The sequence below is a fragment of the Sorghum bicolor genome, chromosome 3, assembly GCF_000003195.3.
Source record: "Sorghum bicolor cultivar BTx623 chromosome 3, Sorghum_bicolor_NCBIv3, whole genome shotgun sequence".
NCBI lineage: Eukaryota > Viridiplantae > Streptophyta > Magnoliopsida > Poales > Poaceae > Sorghum > Sorghum bicolor.
In genome coordinates, this window is record NC_012872.2 from 58561136 (window position 1) to 58578692 (window position 17557).

Sequence of the window (17557 nt, forward strand, 5' to 3'; positions counted from 1 at the left end):
CGGCCCAATTGGGGTAGGGGGAGATGGGCCATATATAAGGCCAGGGGCTAGGGTTTCCAAACCCTAACCCCCAGCCCCATCAGCCACCGCCGCCAGGGGGGGCGCGCCCCTGCGCGTGGGTCCGCGGGGCCGCCTCGATCCGCGCGCGTGACGCGGCAGAGGAGTGGGGATGCCGCGCTGTCAGGACGCGACCCGCTGCTCGTCACGATGACTGCGTCGTCGAGCCGTGCGGTGGCCGAGTGTGGCCGCGCCTTGCCGGCGCGTGGAGGAGCCGGGCCGTTGGTTGGGCGCGGCCGCGCCGAGGCCGCGAGCCGCCGTTGTGCCGCCAGGCCCGAGGCCGCGCATGCAGGCCGCGTCGAAGCCGGCCGCGCGTGGAGGTCGCGGCGAAGTGCTCGGGGCGCCTCGCGGCCGCGGGCGGGGTCGCGCGCCGCGTCGGAGCCGCGTGGAGGCCGAGGCGCCGTGGCCGCGCCGAACCCGCCCTTGCAGGCCGCCGCGTCGAGGTGGTGGCTGAGCCGCGCGTCGGGCGAGCCGCCGTCGAGCCCGTGGCCGCGCGGTTGGGGCGCGTGCGGGCGCCCGCGGTGCGAGTACGCGACGTCGGGCGGCCGTGGTCGTGGCCGCGCGTGGAGGCCGCGGTGGCGTCGCGCCGAGCACTGCCGAGCCGCGGCTGTCGCGGCCGCCGTTCGTCGAGTTGCGAGCAGCGCCGCTTCCTCCCCCCTCCCCCCCATTGACGAGCTCAAGCCGGGGGAGCGCGTCCCCGAGCCGAAGGCCCGTGGGGGACGCTGATCCACGTGCGGTGGAGACGCGCAGGAGGAGGTGGTGGCGGTGGTGGTGGTGCAGCGAGTGCCGGATCGACGAAGTATGCTGGCAGACGAGTCGGCGCCGACATCCGCGCTGCGATGGTTGGTGGAGATGGACGGCGCGGAAGCGGGCTGTGCGCAGCCTGCTCAGTAGACTACATCAGCGTCGGGTACCGAATCGGCGACTGCAGCTCTATGCCCAGTGACAGCCATTGGCTGGCCACCATGGATGGTGGCGGTGGTGGGCACGGGCCGTCGCCGTGGAGTGGACACCTAGGCCGGGGTGGAGCCGGCAAGGCGAGGACCGGCGCTGGAGGCGCCGGTGGAGTCGGTGCCCTCGACGGTGGCGCCGCGGGCGGAGCCGCGGATGGCGCTGCAGGCGAAGCCGTGGACGACACCACCGAACGCCGTGACGGAGGGCCGACGTTTGCATGTCGGTTTCCCCCGAAACGACGTCGTACAGGAAAACGCCCGGGGTTCCTGTTGAGATCACGGCGTTCGCCACGAAAGCGCTAGCCACGAGCCTCGCCAAGGAGTTCCCGGATGTCCTCCAGTAGTTCCGCCTGAAGGCGGTTGTTGCCGAAGTGTGTGCCCAATGTCCGGGCACGGTTCATCGCCATCCAGACGATTTGGAGGATGAGAGAAGCCATTGAGGCAGGATTACGGCGAGGGAAAGGCATGATTCTACCTTGGGGTGATGCCCTGGGCGAAGGTCGATCCCTCGACGATGTTCTATCCAACCGAACTATTCCCCTCTGGGGTAGGGGAGAGCGATGTGCTGATAACATGTTACGAGTAGAATGCAAGAGTACGAGAACAGAGAGGAATAGAATGAACTCGGGATGTTTGTTTATTCATTGATCACGGGTATTTATACAAGTTGGGGGGGAGAGGAAACTCTCGCCCCAAGTAAACTCGTGCCCACGATGAGTCGTGGGTGATATCACGGAGGTGGAACCGGTCTCCACGGGTACGTGCGTAGTCGTGGGTGATATCCCGTAGGCGGTCGTGGGGGACGTCGTAGTTAGGATAGGATTTCTCGTAAGAGGATCCGAGGAGATGAGATCACCTTGATAAAATATCCGTAACACCTTGGCAGGGTGGGACGAGGCCAACCCAGATCTCACACACGCCTGGGCCGTCCCTTGCACAATTAAACCATTCCAGGCCTGGGCCTAGCAAATAAAATGGGCCTGTCACCTGAGCAAATCTACTTACACCTAGAAACCATCCGTAGATGCTGGAATTGGACCAAAGGTTTGATCGGCAAAGTCGTTCGGCCCAGCACACCATCCGAAGGGGCCGGCCCCTACGGTCCCTACTCCCTACCCCGTTCGACACCCTCGTCTTCCCGCACGGGTCCGGGTCGTGGCGGGCGAGCCGCCCACTGGCCGACGCCGAGTTCAATCGCTAGGGTGAAGTGAATCAAGGCTGCCGGGGCCGACCGGCGACCTCGCCGCTGGCCCTACACCGCTACACGAGATAGCACCTGTGCGGGGATTGTGTTGTGGCAGGAGGCCCCGAGGCCAGGTCGCGCCGCCTGCATGCCCCGCACCTTGCCAATGCGATGCAAATGCGTGGGGACCGCGATCGTCAAGGGCAGCGCCGCCACCATCAGCGACGCGGCCAAGCTACCTAGGTCCTAGGTAGGTGCCTGCGTGTTGTTTATAGCGGAGTATATGCGAGCCATATATGCGGTTCTAACTTCTAAGCTCGTGCGTGTTGATAGATGGCGGTTTAGAAAGTTGATGCCCCGATAGCGTTCTAGGAAATGCTTGAATATCGAAGCCTTTTGCCTATTTGTAGATTCGAATCTCACTGTCGTATATCATACATGTTCTCAGTGTTGTTAGTTTTGTTGGGGCTGTGCATATGGATACGTAGTGGGATAAGGCATTGGACTAATTTCTGTGTGGCTGCTGCCTGCTGGTGTACTCGTCGAACCAGTTCCTAGATTCTTCTATCTGAATTCATTCAGGGTGCTGTGATCGTGGTTCGACTTCAAACTTCAATAGGTTAATGGGGGTGAGATGTATACGATTCAGGCTTTGTTATAAATTGCACTAGTGTACTATAATACTATTAAGAATAGGTTGAAAATTGGAATTTATCAATACCACTAACCTGCTTAAGTTAGACACCTGTGTTGCATTCATTTTCTGTAGGAAGGAAGAATGAATGCTTTTAAATTTCAAAATGTTGGCATCTTATGCCTCACAAGAGGAGCATGATTACTTTCAAGTTTTCACCAAGCACAACTTTATAATCAGCAAACTGGTACAAGAGTTTTACATCACTCTTTAGTCTTTACTGTACAAGTATTCATTCATAGGGGACTATAACTTCACAGTACACACTACACACTATGGGCAGATAGGGTTCCCTGGTTTCTATAGCATAACTGATGATTTTCTCACAACCTATAGTTATTTACACATAAAACACTTATCTATATTCTGTAGCTCCTTTTATTTCTTACCCGAGCAATCATAATAACTTCTTAATACAACATCATATCAGGACATTTCCTTCAATACCTAAGATATCTAGTTCATGTAGCAGTAGTTCCTGTCTGGTGGTTCTTCACATGCATCCTTGACTCCTGAAAAAAAAAGTAAAGCCGTACTCCATAAGTTTATCTGAACAGTGACCATTTATGTTGCATTTGGATCTGAATAGCACTGAAACACAGCTCAGCTTTTATTTTGTACTAGCTTTGTGTATATGCATGCCTGCTAGTTTTGTTAAAACAGGCGGCTTGCCAATTGTCTACTTAACCATGACATTCAAATTATGTATATTTACAGCTGTCTCCTCATGGGGTACGAATGGTCCTGCTCTGTTTCAACTTTCAAGAGAGCATGTTACCTTTTGCAAAAGACACATAGGAGGAGTGGAATAAGTTCCTTTTTGCAATAAGTACCAGTGAAAAGGAGATACTAAAGTGCATGTCAGCTACAACCCCAGAAGTCTGGAACTGAAGTAGAGTACAAAATCTTTTTTTTTGGGTAAGGAGATTATTTGGTTAGGGTTAAAATCCCACGTAATTAAGTGACAATGTGACTCTAGGTGCCCAACAGTTGGAACAAGCGACAGGGCCAATTCCTGGGGGCCGTGTACAAACTGCAAACCAGCTTGTTCACAGAACAAGATTGGAGGATACTGCATGCATAATGGCCTGACTGAATCTCAAATATGTGTTGTCGTTATGGGTAAGTTGTTTGGTTTCTTTCATATTGCAAGCGCTCTAATGTTGCATTCAATCTAATGAGCAGAACAGTAAAGGAAATTTCTTTCAAAAAGCACAGTAAAGTAAATTACCATTGTTCTATATATAACACAGTGCTACCCTTCTAGGGCATGGTTTGAATGGCTGAAGTTTCCATTTGTTACCTTAGTTCCAAGCTCCCTGTGTGTTGTAGTTGGGGAATGGAACTCCGCCGGATTCAATGAGCGTGACATCATCATTAAGGATCTCATAATGGCGGCGAACTTCATCGGCTGTCTTGATGCCACCCATGGCACGGGCCACCTTGTGCCAGCGGTCAGGTGTGCCCTCACCATAGCAGGCTAGGGCCTCCTCGAACAGCTTGTTCTCCTTTTTGCTCCAGTTGGAATCAATGTTAACGTTGCGGGAAGAGTTCCTGGACCCAGACATCTTTGGTTTGGATTGTCTTTCTCAGAAACAGAACTAGTGCTGATGTTTTATGTGTAGACTCTTGTTAGATAGCTGGACTGAAGTTTTTAGCTCTTGCAAGCTCTGATGTTTTGATCTCGTTGTTGCTAGGGTGGCTACTATTTATAGGCGCTTGACGAGCGTGAACTGCTGTTCACGTTGCCATCCAGCCTGCAGTAGGCTCAAAGCTTGACAGGCTGCAGATTCTCATGTTTTGAACTCAGGATCCACTACAAGAGTAGTGTGTGCACTTGGGCATCATGGAAAGGGGAATCCCAATATCTTCTGTTCTGCGTATATAGGTATATTGGTGACCCTATTTGTTTTTCAAACCTTCAGGCATCGCGTTACATTCTCAATAGTCAGATATTCAGATATGGCATGTCTGCTTTAGTTTGAACTGTACAAATAACTTGGTGTAGGTTTAACCAAATGCAGTTGAGATGTTATTTTCTTTACAGCAGAAATGCTATTGGATCGTGAGTTCGTGACTAATTCATAACCTAATAGCAGCTGAAAATGGTTTCGTGAAAGTAAAATTTGAATTATATATAAAAGTTCAAAGTGTGATCTATCTGTGCCCTTTTTTCCTCAAAAAAGTGAGATGAGCATGGGATGCATTTTTCTTCTTGACTAAGAGGTTACTGGATTTTTTGTAAAGTTACATTACATTTAGAACATGTCTAACAATGTATGTCGTGATTATGTCAAAAAAAATTGTGATTCTAATTGGCACTTTGTACAAGGGTCACACCATAAAGCATAAACAAATCTCCATGCAAACAAAAAAAATAGTGAAGGCATTATTATTACATAGCATCCTGAAAATATACAAGGCCACAACTATAGGCTACCAACGTACTACCTCCATTCCAATATACTTGTGTCTAGATACATAGCAAATTTGATGTAACAAAAAAGTCAAAGCAACTTGTAATTTGTAACGGAGGAAGTATGTATCAGTGTATCACTGGAATTATATGAGCCCCTGTTGCTTGCCATTTCATTTTTAGTGAACACACAGAAAGATTGTCACTTACTTTTACTAGTGCATAGAGGCCTTGTGTCCTATGATTGGAATCTGCTAGCTTTTTTAAATAAAAACAAGGTGTACATAACTAATTTAAGCAGTGCAACAGAACATCTTTTGTTTGACATTTTTCTGTTATTCAAATATTAGCGGGAACAAGGATTGATCTTAATTTTCTGGTCAGATTTCTACCATCATTTTTCCTCAAAAAAGGGAGGAACATGCAGACTACAATGAAAATAGATATGAAAGATTATTCTCAAATTAAGGCATTGGGTCTACCATCACAATCAAGGAACCTTTTTGTCTCTTCAAATCACAGGGTATATATGGTGGTGACCATTATCTTGGTTCGAAGCAGTGGGTGTAGGTGATAGCTGGACGCATGCACTGGATTTCCATCTGTAGACGGCCCTGTACTACGGCATGGAGTTCTCTACACTGAAGGCCGGTGGCAAACTGAGAGCCATGGCAATGGTGTCATCATTCCGGAAGAACTGCAAAAGGATCTTAGCGATGGGATGGTAAAATCAGATGGCTTTGCAGTTTGCACCACTAAGGAGAATGATGTGATTTGTGAAACCATCGTTGGATGTAACTTGCTTCTCCTGTAAAGGATTGAGATATATTCTGCGCACCTGCATGACATCCTAGTAAACTAAACCAGGTAAAATACAGCCTACCGAGCAAATAACGGTATTTGGTTAGGCATAGGAGCTCTGTTGAACAACAGGAACTCTGATCCGAATGCAGTACCTGTGAATAATGTTCAAACTCTTTGAGTCTTGATTGTAATACATACTACACTCCTTGTTCTTGCAAGGTGATTACTGGAAGGTTGACGACAATAACGATTCGAGAATAGAAACCCAAAATTTACCAAATCTTTTGTACTCTTGAAGTTCTCTTGGTCTGAACAGTACACATGGGGCTGGGCAGAAGCAGAATATGTGCTAAAGCTTGGACTGGACCTGGACCAACGAATTATTTCTTCGGTCGGTTGCCAGGACCTTGGAAATGAGAATTGCATTTGTTCTTTGACCTTTGAATCTCAAGAATGATGTCGACCGCTCATTGTTTTTTCTTAAAGTCTAGTCACTTATTAATTAGTATTCACTATTAATAAATTGATTAGACATTGCCACAGCCCACAGTCTCTAGACAATAGGCTACCGATTTTTAGTTTGACATAGCATGTAAGTGTGTCCTTTGTCCTTTGTTTTTGGTTCAGTAATTAAATAGTTTAAACTATTATATTTAAGTATTTTTTACCTTTGATGTGAGGGAGTAGGGGAAGGATACAGGTCATTGATTTTTAGTGTTGATGGGCAGCAACCAATTAGGAATATGTATCTCAGGTATCCTGATTAAAAGTTCTCTACGGTTTTTACTTGATACTTGGTAAACCCACTCATTTCTATATCTTATAATGGGAAAGGCCCCCCCCTCCCCCCCCCCTTTCTCATTTGTAGATCTTATAACGGGAAAGCATTAATGTGAAAATGAGGTAATTATGCATCAACATAATCCATTTCTTAAACCAGCAGGTTCGAAACAAGCACGACATGTTCACTAACCCATTCTTTAAATCAAACATCCTCGATCAATCTTATTTGATTTTTGTTTTACAAATTTCACTCTCCAACTTTGACAGCTACTCTTGTAACTTCACAAAATGCATAATATTGTTATCTTTTTTGAAGAAAATATTATTACTCTTTTTCTTTGTGAAAGCATTTCTAAAGATGAACATGGTAACATATTTTTCAAATACCCAGTCCTAATAGTTCGGACATATGGATTGTCAAATTTTATATAGTATAGGCATATACCTAGCTAGATTGGCCTGTGCATTATTATTTGTTGAACTATGAACACCAATGGGATGTGGAAACTTAGGTCATTGGTAAGGAACAAGGAAACCACAACACCGGAACAACAAACAAGACTATTGAGAGTGAAAAATACCTAGCTGAAACCATCCCTCTTGTATAAAAATGGCTTCAACTAGGCATTTTGCACCCGTGAGCGTCCGAGCTTGTTCTTTCTTTTTTATTTTCGCTACCAGTGCTGAATGTGGCATCCCTTGGTGATTAACACTCTCATGTTTCTCTCCTAGATTTTTCATGTAACTAGGATGATAAAATTCTGACCACGTACCTTTAATTTTGTGGTAAACCAAGCTTGGTGGTCACCATTATTATTCATTCATCTGAGTCATGCCGTTCCCTGTTGGAATTGTGTAGCAGTTCTAGGCCGATCTAAGCTCTCATCGCAACCAAATTCAGTTTGAGTGCTAGGTGTTGTGACATATCTTTATATATTCCCAACTTTTCTTGAGTTACACTGGTTAGACCGTTAAAGTCCGTATCGAGAAACCCTTGTCACTAGTTCAGGTTTGGAAGCTGACACAACCTTCTGAAGGGCAAAATCAGGAGGCATCTCTCCTCCTGGTTTGAGTGCTAGTTTTTTTTTTCATAAAATGTGGGCTGTTGAGAATGTGCATAGCCAAACTATTACAACTTTACGCTCAATATATTTAAAGGTTCTAGGTTAGGCCCAATGCTATTATGTATGTCTGAGGCAGGGTTCGAACGTTTTCTCGACCTGCATATTAGGGGCTGTCTTACCTCTTGCAGGCCAATATTCTTTTTTTTTCTTATGGAGGTGTGATGATGCAGTTAGATTTTCCTCCAAAACACTACATGTTGCCCCCAATCTAATTTGATTTCCCAAATGTGTAAATAAGATATATCTGTATGGAGCAACTTATGTTTTGTTTTGAGACAGACGTTGATGATGAAAGCATCTTTTGAATTAGAACGCGTGATACCGATCGATTCCATGTTGGCAGGTAAAAGCGTGTAAACACCAATATATGGGGCCAAGGGGGTATATATGGATCTCACTATCTCCAATTTCCTTGGAAAAGGAATTTGACTTACCCCCCCTGCTCCTTGGTTGGCCACGGAGGCCATGGAATGCAGCCACATGAACATGATCAGCCAGCTCCTGGACGTTACAGAATCTTTCCGGCCGACGTGGAAGTGTTGGAGTCATCCGTAGATGCTGGGGTTGGACCAAAGGAACCCAAGTTGCGTCGTGGCGCAAGCACGCATGGACCAGTCGAGCCTCCGGTAGGAGAGGTAGATCTGCCTGCATGCGTCGAATATAATCTGTGTATGAATAAAGCGCTGCGCCGCTCACAAAGATACACGATTCCCTGTGATATTTGCAGCCCTCTCTGAGCTTTAGGTTTGTGGATGGAATCCGTTCTAAAGCAACGCATTCTTCTTGGAAGAACACAGTTCAGCAATGCCTTGAGCACCTTCAGCACACATGTGCTCAATCAATCAATCAGCTAACCTGCTACATGTTCCAGTTAGACGAGTAGTCTGTGTATTAATTAGTATCAGTGCATCCAAACAGAAGGTATGCGTAATCGCTTGGATTTCGAGTCCACTAGCAGATTGTGGTCTGCATCAACTGGATCCCAAATCTTCTGAAAAGGGAGCACAGCCTGTGGAGTGTGGATTCCTGGCGCCAAGTTGCAGGATCGGAATCCAGGTGGTCTCTGCATCAATTTATTTCCCAGATTTCAGCATACTATTTGCCTGAACTCTCCCTTTCCCTCGCTCGTCAAGAATGGCATCCCAATCCCGATGGGCAGATTCCCTCGGCAGATCAAATATACCCACCCTAGCTACCCTATCAACTTCATTCATTCGTCCAGGGCACGTACACGTAGGCGTAGCTAGGGTGTGTACTGTCTACTGTGTTTATCTTGTTATCTGATAGATAGACTGACACGCTCTCATCAGTGCAAAAATAACGACTGATACCGAAAGGCGATGTAATCGGAATATTAATTTTCAGGCGTAATCCCCAGATTCTGGCGTTCGACCGCGACCAAAAGTTACATATGATGTTGATGACAAGTGATGAAGCCGGGCAGCGGCCACAAAAGGCGAATTTTCGGCGTGTGGATATCCAGTCCGGTTGGGCTGTCCCGCACATATAAACCTTGTTCGTAATCTTTGTTGGGGGCCGGCCGCCGGCGGGCCGGTGGTGAACAAAAGGCTGGTCGCGTGCCTCGTCGCCTGCATGTAGGGTTCAAAATTTCGGCGAAATTTCGGTAGGCCGAAAGAAAATCCAAAATTTCATTATATACTAATACATGTGCTATATAACTTTAGACTCATATTTCTTATTGTTTATATTGCATATTATTCTATTCAATAGATGTGTAATCACTAATTTTTTTAAAGGAAAAACATACTTCATTTGCTAGTCTCTAAAAAATTTTGGCGAAATTTCAACCGAAAATTTCACGAAATTCGGTTATTTCGGTGGTGGCCGAAATTTTTGCGATACCGAAATTTAAAACCTTACCTGCATGCGTTTGCTTGCGGCCGCCGCCACAGCAAGCATCTCCATCTCCAAGAGGCAGGGGGCAGGGGCATCTCCGGCGATCCTTTGGGGAGTAGCGCAAGAGGTGGTGCCGCCGCCGTGGTCGCGGTCGATGCATGTTGTTGTTGGCGAGGTCCCAAATGCGCCACGTTGGTGAATGAGCTACTAATATAAGAATGCATGCTGGCAGAGCTGATTGCAATAGCCAATAGGACTGCAGGACCAGGGACCCCGACCTCTGTAGCCTATAGATACCTGATTCTGCTGCAAGGTGCGGCATTGCGGTAGCGTGGACCCCTGCGGTGTCCTGGACATGGAAATGGAATCCCTAGACCGCAAGGTCGCCTTTGAGGACGATCGGATCACCTGAAAACGAGCACACGTACAAAAGATGTATTCTAGCTAGGGTCTTGTTTAGTTCCCAAAAAATTTTACAAAATTTTTCAGTTTTTCCGTCACATCAAATCTCTAGACGTATGCATAAAGTATTAAATATAGACGAAAATAAAAACTAATTACACAGTTTAGTTAAAATTGACGAGACGAATCTTTTGAGTCTAGTTAGTACATAATTGGATAATATTTGTCAAATACAAACGAAAATAGTACTATTCCTATTTTGTAAAAATTTTTGGAACTAAACAAAGCCTAGCTATAGCTTTAGCAGCACGCTCGGCTGCGCCAGGGCTCTAGGAGTGTAGGACGCGTTATACTAGCACACCACAGAACGCGTACTACACATATCGCTTCGTCTCAGAAGTCAAACTCTTTTAAACTTGGGTCTTATTTAGTTCACTCCAAAAACTAAAAACTTTTTAAGATTTTCCGTCACATTGAATCTTGCGACACATACATGAAGCAGTAAATATAGACAAAAACAAAAACTGATTGCACAGTTTACTTATAAATCGCGAGATGAATCTTATAAGTAGTTAGTTCATAATTGAACAATAATTGACAAACAAAAACGAAAGTGCTACAGTACCCTAAACAAAAAAAATCAGAACTAAACAAGGCATTAAGGATATAGAAAATAATATTAAATGTTTATAACTCTAAATGCATCTTAACAAAAATATGTTCCAATATAAATCTAACGCACTTGTCGCACGTCATAAACATAATTATTTTTATATATTTAGTCAAACTTAATTTTTTACATATTTTTTTATATATTTGGTCAAACTTATTTTCTTTTTATTTTTTTTGAAAAATAAAAAATATACATTTTTTATTTTAGAACGGAGAGAGTATGTGCGTGATTACTCTTGTTTGCTCCATTGGATTAGATGTTGTCCTTGACAAGCTAAGCCAACTATCATGGGTACATCAAGGATTTATTAGGGCACTCACAATGCAGACTCTATCATAGAGTCTAAAGTTATTTATTACCTCGAACAATGTAGACTTAAAGTCTTATTTTTTCTACATCTTTCTTCAATAAATATGCTGCCACATCAGTAAAATATCATAAATAATATGTAATTAATTGTCTTGGTCGACTCTGTGATAGAGTCTTGCATTGTGAGTACCCTTAGACCAGTCTCAATGCATAGTTTCATGGCACAGTTACCAAGACTATAAACTAGGTAACCGAGCCACAAGAGTTTCATGGGGATAAACTCCTCTCTCATCTGATGAAACTCATTCATTTAATGACCCTGCCAAGTCAGCAATTTTGTTTACGTGGCACCCTATTTAATGTGCATGACACTCTCATGAAACATGCATTGAGACTAGCCTGAGTCGACACAAATAGCTAGTTAGATGATGATCATATAGAGCAATAAACAAAGAACAAGTAATGTAGTCAAGGGTTGTGTGAGCTATGAGAGAGTTGGGAGATCGTGCTAGAGTAGCATTCTAGCGTCGTTAGTTGTTTGATCTCTCCTTGATAGCCAGCAGAAATCTTCTCATACTAGCTACTTGAGCATGAGGCACGCTCTTAGGGTTTGTTTGGGATAGCTCCACTAGCTCTAGATTTGCCAAAAACAACTCCACTCCATAAAAATTATCCAAACATTCTAGCTCTATCGAGTCTAGATTCACCAAAAACTTGGATCCGAGGGCAAGATCATCAATTTGGTAGATCTCCTAAGGGATGCTCCATCAAAGTCGAATGGGTGAAGTTAGGGAAAATTATCCATCATTGCCACCTGTTACATAAACATATAGTTTCGTTCTGTCTTTTCATGGTCTCTTTCCCTTCCTGTTGCGACCACCACATCCTCGACCCTCCTTGCTGCGCGTTCGACCATTGCTCCTCCACGGACACCTCGGCCGGTGAGCCGCCTTCGACAACATGAGCTTGCTCAACCCTATGCAAACCCTTGTGGCCACCGTGCACCCTCCTAGGCCCACGTGCCATGGCCAGCTGAAAGCCCTAGTTTTGTTTTGGATAATTGATGAAACCCTAGTACTAACCTCCATAATAAGTGTGTGTAGACCTAATGAGGTTGGTACATGCCAAGTGATGGAGCAAGTGATGATCATGGTGATGATGGTGATGACCACAAGATGATCAAGTGCTCAACTTGGAAAAGAAGAAAGAGAAAAACAAAACTCTATGGAGATCAAGGCGAAGGTATTGCTTAGGGTTTTGGTTTTGGTGATCAAGACACCATAGAGGGTGTGATCACATTTAGGATAGATAGTCGTACTATAAAGAGGGGAATTCTTTGGCTAAGCGGTTATCAAGTGCCACTAGGTGTCATTGTTCATGTGCATGCATTTAGAACCTAGTGAGCTAACTTAACTCCTTCGAAGAAAATGTTTGTGAAAATGCTAACACAGCGTTCGGCGCTTTTCGAGAAAATGAAGTGCATATTTTCTATTGCGCCGGTGGGAAATTTTGGAGAAATCGCGGGAGTGTTTCTCGCTGAGGAACACTCACCGGACGCTGGCTCAGAGGCACCGGACGCTGTGTCTGAGCGTTCGGTGTGCAGGCTGCCTGACTCGGTTAGGGTTAGGCACCGGACGATAGGCACCGGACGCAGCTTGGAGCGTCCGGTGGTGTGCGTCCGGTGTGAGGAGGTTTTGCAAACCTCTCTGCGCATGAGTCCGGTGAGCACCGGACGCTCAGAGTGCGTCCGGTGGCTCGCGTCCGGTGACCCTGCAAGTTTGCGGAGCTCTCTGCGCATGAGTCCGGTGTGCACCGGACGCGTCCGGTGCTAACTTGCTCAGCGTCCGGTGCTCTGCAGGTTACCGTTAGATTCTGACATGCGGCTGACGTTGGAGCACCGGACGCTGGTGTTGAGCATCCGGTGACCCTTTAAGAGCGTCCGGTGACCCCATATTTCGCCCAGTGAAAGAGCCAACGGCTTTATTTGTTTGAGGGGCTATAAATACATGTTTGGCTGGCTTGGGGCTCACTCTCTTGGCATTCTTGACTACTAGACATCCTTGTGAGCCTAAGCAAACACCTCTCACTCATCTCCTTCATAGATTATACATCTTTGTGAGATTGGGAGTGATTCCAAGTGCATTTGCTTGAGTGATTGCATCTAGTGGCACTTGGGGATCGTTCTAGCTGCGGTTTTCTTGTTACTCTTGGTGGTTGCCGCCACCTAGACGGCTTGGAGCAGCGGAGGAGCATTGGCATGAGTTGGTGATTGTTCGTGGCCATCTCCCGGTGATTGTGAGGGGTCTTGTACCTTCCCCGGCGGAGAGCCGAAAGGTAACTCTAGTGGATTGCTCGTGTCATTGAGCTACCTCACTTGTGGGTAGGTTCTTGTGGTGTCCTAGTGAGGACGAGGTTCGTGCTACACCTCTTAGCCACCGAACCACCAAGTGTTGGTCGACACAACGGGGACGTAGCGTGCCGGCAAGCACGTGAACCTCGAGAGAAAAATCGGTGTCTCAATTGTGTTTGATTGGCATTCTCCCGGTGCTTGATTGTTTATATTGGTGATTGGTTCATCCCCTACACGGCGGTATAAATATCTCATCTTATTTTTACATTCCCGCAAACTAGAGTAGCTTACTGAAAGCCCAAGTTTGGTTTTGGTAATTAATGACACCAAGTTGCTAATGCCTTGTGTTTAAGTGATTTGAGTTAGGCATAGCAACACATGTGATGAAGGTGCATGGTGGCATGGAAAGATGGCCACATGACTACAAAGAGATGAAGCTTGATGTGGAGATCATGATGATAGACGGGGAGCAAAGTTATCAAGGCAAAGGTATAAACATAGGGTTTTACTTTCGCCGGTCTAAGATGAGTAGAGAAGTGATTGACCGGGTTTAGGATAGATAGCCGACTATCAAGAGGGGAAATCACGGTCATCTCTCGAATCAAGTGCTACTAGGTCCATATCTTGAGCTTTTGCATTAGGATCTAGTAAAGTGCTAACCTAACTCCTTTGGGAAAATGTTTGTGAAAATCTAACACTCATGCACGTTGGTGGTGGACACTTGTTGGTGTTAGCACTTTTACAAAGGAGGTGGAGTTCCTAGGGTTGAGAGGAGTGTGGGTTCCTCTCTCCCTCCCGCGAGGCGGGATTCGGCGCTTTGAGAAAAATAAGTGTATATTTTCTATTGCGCCGGTGGGAAATTTAGAGAAGTCGCGGGAGTGTTTTCTCACTGAGAAACACTCACCGGACGCTGAGTGCGGAGGCACCGGACGCTGGCCTCAGCGTCCGGTGTGCTTGACTCTGCTAGGGTTGAGCACCGGACGCACTCTGGTAGCGTCCGGTGGTTAGCGTCCGGTGTGAGGGGTTTTTGCAACCCTCTCTGCGCACGAGTCCGGTGAGCACCGGACCGTCCGGTGCCCAGCGTCCGGTGAGGTCGCGAGTTTGACACCCTCTCTGCGCACGAGTCCGGTGTGGACTTGCAGAGCGTCCGGTGTGTTGCAGGTAGCCGTTAGGATCTGACACGCGAGATTCAAAGAGGACACGTGGCCAACTCTAGTGCACCGGACGCAGGGAGTCGAGCGTCCGGTGCTCACTTAGTAGCGTCCGGTGTGGTCGACTGCAGCACACTAAAAACAGCTAACGGCTAGTTTTTTTGTGGGGGCTTATAAATAGTTGGTGGCCGGCTTTGGGGGGTTCTCTCTTGCACATTTGATTACTTGAGACATACATTGAGCTAGAGAACACTCCCTCCACTCATCTCCTTGCTTGATTGCTCATCCTAGTGAGATTGAGTGAGATTCAAGTGCATTGCTTTGAGAGTTGCATTTAGTGGCACTTGATTCTTGAGTTTGCTGCGGATTTCTTGTTACTCTTGGGTGTTTCCCGACGCCCTAGACCGCTTGGAGCAGTGGTGGTGTTGAGCTCGTGATTGGAGATTGTTTCGAGCCTCACCAAGTGACTTGTGAGGGGTTCTTGAGCCTTCCTCGCGGGATATCGCAATTGGCTACTCTAGTGGATTGCTCGAGGCTTGGAGGATCCCCATCTTGTGAATGGATGTGCGGCACCCGCTGAGGGTTTGGCTTTGGATTGCCAATTAGCTCGTGAACCATCAAGTGGGTGTATCGCCACAACGAGGACTAGCTTGCCGGGAAGCAAGTGAACCTCGGTAAAAAATCTTGTGTCATCTCTTACCGAGGTTTCTCTTATTCTTGTGATTGTGTACGTGATTGATTGGATATATCTTTTCACTACAATGTCGGTATAACAATCACTCTCCTCTCCTTACATACTTGCCTACCTTGTTAGTTTAGCTTGTGTAGCTTAGTTCTTGTTAATATACAGTTGTTGTGTAGCCTTCTCTAGTTGTTGTGTTTTAGTGTTTAGCCTTCTTGCTAGACTTGTATAGGTGGCTTGCATAGCTTAGTTGTGCTATTGCTAGAATAGCTTCGCCTTTTGTTTTACTAATCAACTTGTCTAGTTGAAGTTTGTAGAAATTTTAAATAGGCTATTCACCCCCCTCTAGCCATTTGGACCTTTCACTTACTTACTTGTATAGAAACTTTAGCTAGCTTTCTAGTGTAAGTAGTGACATAGCTCTTGTGTGCCTAGTGATCATATCAACTAGAATTGTTGGATAGGTGGTTTGCAAACACCCCATTAGAGCTAGAGCAAAAAGCTTCGCTTTGTTATCTACTAACCTCTTGCTCTAGTGAGTTTGTAGAATTTTTTAAATAGGATATTCACCCCCCCCCCTCTAGCCATATTAGGACCTTTCACCAGCCACGCCTGCCACCGGCGTGGTCGCGCGCCCATCACCCCAGCAGGGGCGCTCCATGGATTGAGGACACCTCGCCTGCATCTGAATGGTGTTCGCGCCTGCTATGGGACCACGCCCACTGGCCACTTGCCGTGACTGTGCCTGCTGTGGGAGGCACGCACGCTGGTTATTTGCCGCAACCACGCCTACACCCGTGCCGGAGAAAGAAGACTAGTAGCAACATTCTTGAGACAATGACATGTGGGCCTATCCCAAGGAAAAGTCTAGGCATTCCCCTCAAAATGCCTTGCATGGATATGGAGCTAGTTGTATAGGCGAACAATTCTATGATGGATCTCGGATCCACCAGTGAATGTACTCTATGATAAATCTCAGATCTAAATTTACTTTTTGGGTGAAGGAGCGGTTCCTAGAAGATGCAGATAGACGAAAGGCACGGCGCCGCAGAATGGCGCAGTGTACGGAATGGGTGACACCCATTCGAAGTTCGCGGCACGCTGGTCGCTGGCTTGGTATCTCGGTGGATGGAACAGTGCAATGGCACGATGGCACGAGCGTGCCAGGCCGTGGTGGTGTGCGGGAAAGGTGCACTCCGGTGGACGCTGGGCGATGAGGGCAGACAAAACGATTGAGTGGCGTGCACGGTGTGAGCAGAAGGCTGCACACGCACATCTCAAGATGGCAACGGGTAGCCGAAACCCGAGTACCCGACGGGTTTTACCCGATAAAGTGGCGGGTATGAAATTATTTTTTCTACCCGTGGGTATATTATTGGGCAAAATACTATACCATCGGGTATGGCGGGTACGGGTGTGGGTGTTCACTACCCATACCCGTCTACCCGCGGGTAAAAAATAACCGTCAAAATAACTAGCCACCTTTGTCATTTTAGCCTATATAGCACATGAATTTGGTCTAAATCCAACTAAACTCTCCTAATATATATGAATATGAATTTGATGTTGTCATATGAATATTAGTTTGTAACTTGTTGGAGGGTTAGTATGATTTTCTTTGTGTAAATATATGATATTTATATGTAATTCTCGGGTATACTAGTGGGTGAAATTACCCGCGGGTGCGGATATGGAATTATTTTCCTACCCGTGTGCGGATACGGGCAACCCGACGGGTAAAATTTAGACTTCGCGGGTACGGATACGGGTGGCCACTTCCCGTTGGATACGTACCCGGCACATCCAAACACCTAAGAGCACCCAGCAAGCTGCACACCCAGACATGTAAGAGCACGCCCAACGTGCCATGGTGTCTTGTGGCCTCATCAGGTACGTGGGCAGTGGGCTCGGACATGAAAAAGCAACAAATATGTTGGCTTCGTAGGCTGTCAGAGCAGAGCTACCATGCCTCGTCTGACAGCCATCACCGGCCTATGCTTCTCTCTACGGATGCGTACGTATATGTAGGAAAGTATGTGCCTGTGTTGGTAAGCTATTGGTCTCGGGCTATCTACTTTTATGTGGATCAATACTTTTTTTATGGGACTGTTCATCTTGT

General features: G+C 46.6%; 2 protein-coding genes and 1 long non-coding RNA gene across 7 annotated transcripts; 1 reads left to right on the forward strand and 2 right to left on the reverse strand.

Annotated features, from left to right (window-relative positions):
* On the reverse strand, positions 48–725 carry LOC110433735. The gene has a single exon (XM_021456286.1). It carries the CDS (start codon positions 723–725, stop codon positions 48–50), a length of 678 nt encoding a protein of 225 aa, XP_021311961.1.
* LOC110433467 lies at positions 2153–6545 on the forward strand. 5 transcript variants are annotated; one of them, XR_002450895.1, is made up of 6 exons: positions 2153–2443; positions 3605–3805; positions 3867–4009; positions 4155–4346; positions 4585–4775; positions 5826–6371. It is a non-coding gene; the product is annotated as an uncharacterized LOC110433467 (long non-coding RNA). The 5 variants fall into 5 exon arrangements; XR_002450897.1 differs by having other exon boundaries at positions 3878–4009; XR_002450896.1 differs by having other exon boundaries at positions 3605–3779.
* LOC8061817 (protein RADIALIS-like 3) lies at positions 2588–4578 on the reverse strand. The gene is made up of 2 exons (XM_002458226.2): positions 4191–4578; positions 2588–3399 (listed from the first exon to the last, which is right to left on the reverse strand). The coding sequence occupies exon 1, from the start codon at positions 4453–4455 to the stop codon at positions 4192–4194; it is 264 nt and encodes an 87-aa protein (XP_002458271.1). The 5' UTR covers positions 4456–4578; the 3' UTR covers positions 2588–3399; position 4191.

Bases quoted from the DNA above. Each gene is read 5' to 3' on its own strand.
- LOC110433735 (XM_021456286.1), bottom strand. From the start codon at position 725: ATGGGGGGGAGGGGGGAGGAAGCGGCGCTGCTCGCAACTCGACGAACG.
- LOC8061817 (XM_002458226.2), bottom strand. From the start codon at position 4,455: ATGTCTGGGTCCAGGAACTCTTCCCGCAACGTTAACATTGATTCCAAC.